At 27.6% G+C, this 10,248-nt stretch overlaps 1 protein-coding gene across 3 annotated transcripts; it reads right to left on the bottom strand.

Annotated features, from left to right (window-relative positions):
- Window positions 1-10,029, bottom strand: LOC119602234 (homeobox protein extradenticle). Of its 3 annotated transcripts, none has more exons than XM_037953632.1 (6): window positions 9,913-10,029; window positions 7,202-7,532; window positions 1,440-1,586; window positions 1,189-1,363; window positions 855-1,113; window positions 1-793 (listed from the first exon to the last, which is right to left on the bottom strand). In XM_037953632.1, the coding sequence occupies exons 2-6, from the start codon at window positions 7,464-7,466 to the stop codon at window positions 506-508; spliced, it is 1,134 nt and encodes a 377-aa protein (XP_037809560.1). In that variant the 5' UTR covers window positions 7,467-7,532; window positions 9,913-10,029; the 3' UTR covers window positions 1-505. The 3 variants fall into 3 exon arrangements, with proteins under 3 accessions (XP_037809560.1, XP_037809577.1, XP_037809571.1); XM_037953649.1 differs by having other exon boundaries at window positions 506-793; window positions 1,189-1,360; XM_037953643.1 differs by lacking the exon at window positions 9,913-10,029 and adding an exon at window positions 7,643-7,659 and having other exon boundaries at window positions 506-793.
- Between the last annotated feature and the right edge of the window lie 219 nt (window positions 10,030-10,248).

Below are 10,248 nucleotides of genomic sequence, written 5' to 3'. Positions count from 1 at the left end.
TATACATACGGTTACAAATGTTTTTCTCAAGTATACATGTTGTTTGTTTGTTTTTTTTTTGTTATTAAATCTTAATGCTAAATTTAGTAAATACTAAAGATTGGAAAAAATTTACGTATATGCGGCCTTAATGCGATTTTAAATTGAACTGAATTTGTGAATTTGCAAAATTAATTGAAATAATTATAAAAAGCAAAAATAAGAAAACAATTGCATCAGAAAAGAAAACTTTTGTATTTTCTTTTCGTTTTTTTTTTTTTTTTTTTTGTTAGACTTAAATCCTAAAGATAAAATTAAAAGTAAATGTTAAAGAAAAAAACAAATATTTTATAGAAAAAAATAATACACCTACTACATTTAAACTTTAAAAAGCCATTTCAGTAAGTAAGGAAGAAATAAGTTGAAAAATATTCTAAAAATCAAAGTGCGTTGGTTTAGATAAATTTGGATGTGGGGGAGACAGACACTCTCCGTCCTTTTAATATTTATTATCAAAGTAACGTCCTCAAGGGCTAAGATCCTGGTGTAGAGTAGGATCGTAGCCGCCCATGCTGTTGTCATAAGGTTGCTGTTGATCGTAACCACCGGAGCCCATGGAATAACCCATTGAGTCTTGCGGAGGAGCTGGTGACATCATAGGTGTGGTAGTGCCGCTGGGAGGTCCTGCCATTGAATAGGGAGAGGCTCCAGCTGCCTTCTTGGCAGCATACAAATTTGCCTCTTCTTGGGCTTTGCCAATATTCTTCTTATAACGAATGCGTTTATTTCCAAACCAATTGGAAACTTGTGAGACCTAATGAGACACAAAAAATATTATTTTGTTTTATTTTCATTTTCTATTTTCACAATCTAACCGTTATGCCACATTTGCGAGCCAATTCTTCCTTAGCTTCTTCAGAGGGATAAGGATTACTTAGGTGGCTGTAGAAGTATTCATTTAAGATCTCCGAAGCCTGCTTGCTAAAGTTTCTACGTTTGCGCCGGGCATCTAGGAACCGCGAACGTAAGATCATAACTGCCTCACAAGTTGACTGTTTCAATTGCATTTGAATGGAACTAAATTTCTTGTGTATAATTTGTACCATACGCTCAATCTCCTTGGGAGTAATTGGTCTGTTTATTAAAACAAATAATTTTAAAAGTAGAAAATATTTAATGAAGTCGGTCTAATAAATAAAATATTCTTACCTTGTACGACTTTGTTCACGCAATAGATTCATGACATGGGTGGTAAATTCATTGCACGCTTGCTCATATTTCTCCAATTCTTGATGATAAATCTGACGAATTTGTGCCAATTTAGCACGATAATCTGAATGCTCAATTGCATTGTCGGCACCATCAATAGAGAGGGATGAACCTACTTTTTATTTAGACAAAAATGGCATAAGAATTATTATGAAGCATGCAGTTTTTGTCTTGAAAACAAAGCAACTTACCTTGACTTGCTGCTGCAGCGGACGCAGCAGCGGCGCCACCGCCACCCTTTTCGGGACCAGCAACACCTTCAGCAATCAACATGTTGTCTAAACGCATTAACTGTGGATCTGGAGGCTCCTCCTCTTGAGTATTGCGAATTGAAAGGACTAAGAATAAATAAAAGTCAAAAATTAGTAAGAAAAAGATTGTTAAAGATGTTTAAAAATGTCAATTTAAACAATGTTTAAGTTAGTATGTATAAACATTGATATATGATACCATAGACAAAATCGTGTATTGTTTATTTTAGATCCTTGATAAATACGTTAGCATTAGCAACAGATAAACATTGAAGACAAAATAGGAATCCTTTTAATTATATTTAAATTCAGCATTTTATTTTTTATAATTCTGTAAACTAGGTAATTAATAGTAAATTCCTTATTTTCCAGAACATTCGCTTTACTTAATATTGTATTGTTGAAGGAAAATAAATATTGGCAAGAGAATTTAAGTTCTTTTTGCTCACTTTACTGATTTTCAGTTTATTAATACAAACATCCATTCTCATGCTTTCTTTTGGTGTTATTATTAAACAACAGCAACAGCAGCATGAATGAAATGAAAAACATTTTCTTTGTTACAAATATAATATTGAAGATTTTTTTTGTCGTTCTTGCTACAAAGATGTTCTTCTTATAGACCTCCATAAAATTTTATTTGTGTACGAGAAAGAAAACAAAATGAGCTTTAAAGCAGAAACTTACAGAAAACATTTCAAAAGATGACGCCAACTGTGGCAAAACAAAAAATAAATGAAAAAAATATAATGGCATTTTAGTCAGTCTTTCAAAGAATAAAATCAATCAAAGGAAATGTTTTAAACATTATTTACTAAAGATAAAATATGACTTTTTAAAGGTACTTTTAATAAAAAAATCAACAAAGTGTTAAAAATCTTGTTTATGTTTAACAATGGAATTGTAAACTTATTTTTTAAAACATTCAATGAATAGTTTCTTTATGTTCTCTGATATTAAACATTAGTCGCGGTTCTAAGAGCAAAGGACTAAATATATCGGATGCCACTTTTTATATGGCAAAACTTTGTAACAAAAATAAACACACACAGAGCGAATTATACGGATTGGGAATAAGCTTAAACTTTAACGTCAAACCTGCAATGAACACTGTGGCAAATATTAACGCAAATGTCTAGGGAATCGCTTGAATTTCTTAAAACTTAATTTCTTAACATTTCTAAATAAATTAAGTAATAGAGTTCTATAATTGCGCACAAAAAAGGGATTTAAACTATTTAAATTTTAATTTGGCGTAGTTAAGAATGTTTCATTCAGTATAATAACAACATCATAAATATTGTATTGGCCAAATAAAATAGACACGTCTTTTAAATAGAATAAACTCTTTAATAAACTTATAATACTTTCTGTTATTTTACTAAGAAATTTAAAACTTTAAACGTTACTTGATATATAAAATTTCCATATAATACTCTAGAGGATTCTGAGATTCCCAAATACGGCCATTTTAATGCATTTTTAAAAAATGTTATTCTATAGCAAAAATTAAAAGCAAAAAAAAATGAAACATCTCACTTTAAGAAAGGCAAAATATATATGAACAAACATACACACAAATAAAGTTTCAAGTAATGTAATCCAAGTTATATGACAATACACAATTGGGGAGGGAGCGAACACGGGTTGTATGAAGTAAGTAAAGGTATTACCAAGTTATCTTATCTTAACTTGACTAACCACCCTTTAGATTTTGGGGTATTACATACAAATGAACATGTTTTTGGTGTTTCGTGTTTATTTCATACTTTTTTTGTATTCGAAAGACACTCTGCAAACAACGCACGTTTTGTTATTGTGCAGCAAAAGTTGATTAGATTAGGAATAAAATAGAAGCAGAACTTTTTTCTTTTCTTGTATATTATTAAACGCATCAGCAAAATACTCTTACACATATTAAACATGTTGAATAGGGAGTTGAATTTAAAAATATGAAAATATCTACGGAAGCAGAATATATTAAAGCTTTAAATTAAAGAACTGATGTAAATTAAATAAAAATATGAATATTATAAAATAATTAACAGATTTCCTTTAAAAAAAATATAATTCATTACAAAATATAACACTAGCTTTTGGTGTTTTATTTCAAAAATTAAAAACTGTTAATTTATCGCAAGGTATTGCAATATTTAATTAAATTAAATTATTATTAAGAAAAATAATTAAACCCTTATTATATAATTTCTTAACTAAAGCAAATTATATTTATGGGCTTTAGTTTTAAGGGCAGCTATATTACACTAATTCATTAAATTTAAGGCTATATTGCGGTTTGCTCCAACATACAAAACAGCATCCACAGATGTTTGAAAGTATTATTAAAAAAAAGCAAAACAAATATCAAATTGTAACGCGTGCAAAATATGGCAACAACTTTCTACAAGTTTCTTCGCTAGTCTTTACTATCCTCTGCTTTTTTTGAGGGTGGTTTATGTAGAATTGTTAACCAGCCTTATGATTTTGTTGTTATAACTTTTGTCTCTTGTAACTCTATTAAAGTTTTAATGTAAATGCTCACACCCCGAAAAAAGAAACGTGCCATAAATGACACTACCACCAAAATGACAACATCAACAAAAACAAAAAAAAAGGCAATTATGTTGGCATCTTAAAAAGATAATGTGGTGCAAAATGTAACCAAATTACTAAATATAAATCAATTTTATTGAAATAACTAAAAACAATAGCAAGCGTTGCTGACAAGAAATCTTATATTAATGTTAACTTTAACACGTTCGTCTAAATATTTATTGCAAGATTTAAAACTTTAATATATTCTTTTTAAAAAATAACATAAGAATTTATGATCTACTAAATGAGATAGTTTTATATACAAATGTATATACAGATATGTTTACCCTTTCATTACAATATCGAAATAGTATTTCCACATCACCACCTTTAGAGAAATAAAAGAAAAACAACAACAAACATACTCCCACAATGGCAGAAAAACACCTCCCTATAGATTCAAAATGATTTCAAAGCTATAGCTTTTGACTGCCTAATGAAGCATTTTAATGCTACAAGAAGAAATAAACTAAAGGAAAAGTAAAAGGAAAAGAAACGAAACGAAACGAAAGCCAAGGCATCAACATTATTATTGAAAGCAGCAACAACAAATGTATAAAATATAAAAATCCTTTATATTTTGTTGACGAGCAATTGCTCTCTTGTTACGTATCATAAACTTGAACAACCTTTTGCTTCAAATAAAAAAATAATACAAAAACAACAACTACATATACATATATTTACATACATATTGAAATCTAAAGTTTATTCTTAAAAATAATGCTACATCTTGTAAAAGACTTATTGGGTTTAGGAACATGTGATGTCGTAACAAAAATATTAAGTTTATTCTTTTATAATTATAAACAATAATTAAAACCCGAATTCACTTTGTCATTTAGTGACTAAATATGTCAAAATTTGTTAAAAAAAAAAGTATCCCATTATCAAACCTATAGTTTACTAGAAAAGAGTGTAAAATGTAATCCAAAATGTAAAAATATTGAATTTTTTTTATATTTTTTTTTTTTAACGTGAAATTACTTTTGCCCTTAACCTCTATATAATTCAGTTTTATTTTGCTTCCAAACAAATGTTCTATATATTATGAATGTAGTACGTTTGTAAGATGACGATAAAATAAAAATTTACATATAAAAGAAGCCTTTTTGATTTTTTTCTTTAGAAAAAAAGGAACAATTTTGTTGTACAATATCTCAACAACAACAAAAATTTTCTAAATAACTACTACTAGTAGTAGTTGTAGACTATAGTAAAAAAGTGTATGAGTTAAGCCAGTTAAGCTGGAACGTCGTTTGCATTTGTTTTTAAATACACGATTTTATTGAAAGCCGGTTTAACATTTGCCTGTATAATCATCATCATTGTTGTAGTCGATGTCTTCGTTGTCGTCGTCGTCATCGTCATCATATTGTACGGATGGGTGTATAAATGTCTGTAGAATATTTGTACCTGAGTGTGATTACTAAAAGTGACGTTGTTTTGTTGTTTTCGTCGTTTCTTAGCCAGCTTAAAATGAAATGTTCATAAAATGTTATAAAATATGGAAATTAATTACGATTAAATGCATAAATTCTTAAACAATGACTTGTATTAAAGTAAGTTTGTTATTTCTTTAATACCAACGACTTTTAAACACTTTATGGCAAATACATAGTAAAATATTTTTGAAAATATAAGAAAATTTATAAATTCGTTAAATCTCTTTTTAAAATATTAAAAAAGAAATATTCTTTGTTTATTTTTAATGAGTAAAAACGTTGTATGTATTTATATTTCTAAAAATGTATGTCTGGATATTTGTGTAATTAATCTTTGTATAAGCTATATAAATATGTACATATGCATATAATTTCATTTTACTCTTCTTACAATTTCAAAAATAATATTGATAAGAAACCCAAAGTCGGCTTCTATTTATCTATTTAAGATGGCAAACAAAGGTAACAACTATTAGTTGCTGTTAGTTTGTCTTATTTCTTCATAAAGTAATTACAAAACAAATAATCAAAGAACAAACTGAGTTTGTTATTAACTGTAGTAGAATGTGTAAGATTTTTATTCAAATATTTTAATTTTAATTTCCGAAAAATGTTTAACATGTTATCTTTATAATGCCGGTATTTCTTTTAATAAAGATATTTATTTGATAATTTTAATTTTATATTGTACATATGAACTGAAGTACACACTATATAGATAGATATTTTTATTACTTTCTATTTTTTTTTTAATTTGTTTGCTAATCCTTTTAAATTCCATTTGATTTTCTTCATTTATCATTTGAAGTTCTTTTATTTTTTTTCAAAACGAAAACTCTTTTTCGCAAATATAAAGAGTACAATAAAAAGTCAATGCAAAAAAAAATGTTATAAAATATTCTACTAATAAATCTGTTTTGATATAGAAATTTCAATATTAAGAATAAAAAACCCTTTTTTAAAAAAATGTCCAAACAATTAGAAATATTTTTAAATACTTATAGTGGCCTCCAGTACGTTAGTGTTCTGGTATAGTAGACCGGAGGTGGTGGGTTCGATTCCCAACTGAGGCACTGGTTAAGGAGCGCACAACAGACCCGATAGTGGCCTAGGTGTATTTCTTCGGATTTGATGTATATACATCCTCTTTTCAAACTAACTAACTATAATTTAGTTGTTGCGTTTTATATTTCGCTAAAAATTAATTCAAACTTATTTAATTTTCTGACATTTTTTAAACTCATTCCAAGAGGTTGTTCCGGAACTAGTATGCATTGAATCAGTGTAGTATCAATTTATAACTAGGGGCAAGAACTAGTTCTTTGAAAAGTATTTTAGAACCAAAACAAAGTTCCGAGGAACGGGTTTCAGAAGTAATGACTACATCACCAGTTCCAAAGTTGTTGTTGAAGTGTTTCTGTTTGCACTCATTCTAGAAATAGTTCTTTTTAGAATACGTTCTGAAAATTCATTTATTTTGATTTTCTTCTGAAGAAGTTATAAGCAAATTAATGAAAAATGCATCACAAAAACAAATCTACATTAAATTGAATATTCAAAAATGCATTTCTATTCTGTTTACTTGGAAGTTCTTTTCTACATAGCTTACCACCACAAAGATATTATAAAATATGAAATATTGCAAATTTTAAAAATACTTACCGGTTTTTTCCTTAATTTCACATAATACAGAAAACAATGCCGGTTTCATGCGATGACAATTTAATGTATGTTTTCGAGCTTGTGCCTCATCTAACGATTGCTCCGATATACTCATTATTTGTTGTAAAATTTCACCTATATCCTTTTGTTTGCGCACTTCATTTTCATTGCCTGCATTTTGGCCATCATCTTGGCCAGGCATTCCATAACCCTGTGGTGCCATCATGCCACCCGTATGGGCCATCATACGATTGGGATCTTCCATGTTTACTGCTGTTGCTCTTCAGTTAATAAATGATTTTAATGAAATCGACACAGCAGCAAAGCACGGCTAAAATATATTCAATAGTCAAAAGATTTGTTCATATAAATTTAGTCAATATTTAACATTTTTAACACATTTTTATAAAATAATTTAAAACATAGATATTAACCACATACACAAATAAAATAAGAAATCGTCCAAAACACACAAACAAATGCAAATCGCAGGAAATATGCGTTCAACCCCGACAATGATAAAAAGTAAACTGTGCTGTTGAGCCAAAGTAGTGAACGTTTAAACCCAACAGAAACTGTTAAGAGAGCAACATTTTTTATACTTCTCGTCATATAAATGTGTACATACCCCAATTGAGAAGTTATAACAAGAGAGTTGTGATAAATATAATGAAAAATCCAATGAGATTAAAGCAAATATATTTAGCTGGAAAATCGTTTTCAGGATAACAGGTTGCTTTTGGTTTCAAAATATTGTTTCGGCCTATATTAATTTTGTTTGAGTGTCATTGCTGCTGTTCCAACACAAACTACTTGGAAAGTTAAAATTTTCTAACTTAACTAAGGATTTGTAGTTTTTAAGATCATTTAACTACCTGCCAGCAGATTAATATTTAATCTTTATGATCTTATTATTCTGTTTAAGGTCATATGTCATGTATTATAGTATGTTGCAATAACAAAACTTTTTCTTTATGCTTCACGAAATACGCCGAAGTGACGCGTGTCTTAAGCATCCTAATGTAGTATGTATTTGTTTTGTAAGTCCTTATGTTCCAAGCAGTCACATAACTCAAGTGGTGATAAATAAAAAAGAGAAAGCTAACTTTCTCCAGTATTGCGACGGTTTACCTTCAAATGCAATGTATAAACAAATAATTATTTATCTCAAGCAAGGACAATAGAAGACATTTTTCATTTACATACTTTGTTGTTTGTATTCTTACTTAATAATTACATATGTTCTAATGCAAATTATATGTATTTACATAGGAAGTCTATAATTTAGTTTCGAAAATGTACAAAATGTTAAAAAACCTTGAAGTTTCCTTATTATTAGAAATTATTTCGAAAAGAGAAAGTTTAAGTGTCCATTCTTAATAATTTAAGGTCTATTGAAAAAATTTATGATATATACATACATGTATATCCGAAAAAATCAGGAGTAGTACTTTTGGAGTATTATATAGAACATAGAATTATTCTGAATTAGTTATTCATGATCGAATTTATATTTCATAAAACAAATGGCAATTTTATTTTATAAACCTTTTATAAAATAAAAATTTGATTATAAGAAGATATAGGGCAAGTCCAAAAAAGGACGTTTTTAGAAAAATAATTTTAAATGTTTTATGACATTTTACCATTTCTGAACAACTGTTAAACAAATTACATATTACATTTCAAACATAAATTAAGGTATAAATTAATATGTTACTAATCAGAATTTAAACTAATTAATAAAGTACACTTTTGAAAATATACTTAAAAAATATTGTTAAATAAATAAAATAAATAAAATTATATAAAATTTTTCGAAAATTCCCATATTTTGTAATACACAGTTCAAAAAAACAGAATTTTGAGTTATGCCCATTGTGAAGTAAATAAGCGATAGATACCTATACAAAAAATTTAAGAGCAAAAATATGTAAAATATTGAAATTAAGCGAAACTTTTAAATTTCCCCCCAATGTACATTTAATAGCAGTTATAAGTATCCTAGTTGTGATCATTATCGATTGTTATCCTATTGTTATCATTATCGATTTTTGATATTGTTTATAGCTATTACTTTTTCAACACCACTCGATTCACGCCCACTTTTTCACATATTCTTATTAAACAAAACTTGTATTTTATTTTTAAAAATCGTCAATTCTCTACTTTCATACAAGTGCTATAAAATTACCCAAACGTGGAAATAACTGAAAAAGTAAACAAATAAACATTAATATAAACAAATCATATAAAACCCATAAAAATCCGAACCAACCAAAAGAAAAAAACATGCTCCCGATAATATAAAAGTCGCAATAAAAAAGTTAAGAACACACATACACACACGGTCACAATAAAAATGAAATGAAATCTTTATTACACGAATAATATTTTATAAAAATATTAACACAACACAATAGATTTTTTCTTATTTTTTATTTAATATAGCATTATAAAAAATAAACTCGAAAATAGCTCTTCTGTTTTTAAATTAAATATCATTAAAAATTTGTATTTTTGTCGCTTTTGTTGTATACAGAAAAAAAAGAAAAATCAGGTATAGAAGATTAAAAAAAATCTTCCCTTCAATGTTAAATTTAAACACATTTTTAAGTCTTAAATTTATAGATTTTATATAAATTTATGTTGTAAATATGTGAAACATTCTAATGATTTATGTAAATAATGTAATTTTTTTATTTATTTACCACAAATTCGAAAAAACTTTATAATAGTATACCGCGTCGAATAAAAAATGTTGCTTTTAATTTTTTTCACAATTTTCTTTGTGTGTATGCTTTGTATCCCAGTTCTTCGTTAACAACTTAACGAAGAAAAAATAAACATGGCGGATAAATGTCAGTAGAAAACAAACATGAGAAGTGTAAGGCGCGGCTACACCGCAAATGTTGCCACTTAAATTTAAATGACATCTGAATTGAAAATTAATAAAAAAAATGTATTTATATTTTTATCAAATTGTCTTAAATAATTATTATTAAGTAGAAATCTGTAACCGCTTCTGGCTAGCTCATAAAATATTG

The sequence above is a fragment of the Lucilia sericata genome, unplaced genomic scaffold (assembly GCF_015586225.1).
Source record: "Lucilia sericata isolate MDLA Ls3-8-SP2 unplaced genomic scaffold, ASM1558622v1 Contig000006F_arrow, whole genome shotgun sequence".
Lineage (NCBI taxonomy): Eukaryota > Metazoa > Arthropoda > Insecta > Diptera > Calliphoridae > Lucilia > Lucilia sericata.
Note: the sequence above shows the minus strand (reverse complement) of the source record. Positions and strands in the feature narration are given on the sequence as shown.

Bases quoted from the DNA above. Each gene is read 5' to 3' on its own strand.
- LOC119602234 (XM_037953632.1), bottom strand. From the start codon at position 7,466: ATGGAAGATCCCAATCGTATGATGGCCCATACGGGTGGCATGATGGCA. The intron at 1,587-7,201 runs GTAAGTATTTTT...ATTTATTCTTAG, and splicing joins TGAAATTAAGGAAAAAACCG to TCCTTTCAATTCGCAATACT. The intron at 1,114-1,188 runs GTAAGAATATTT...TTTAATAAACAG, and splicing joins CGTGAACAAAGTCGTACAAG to ACCAATTACTCCCAAGGAGA.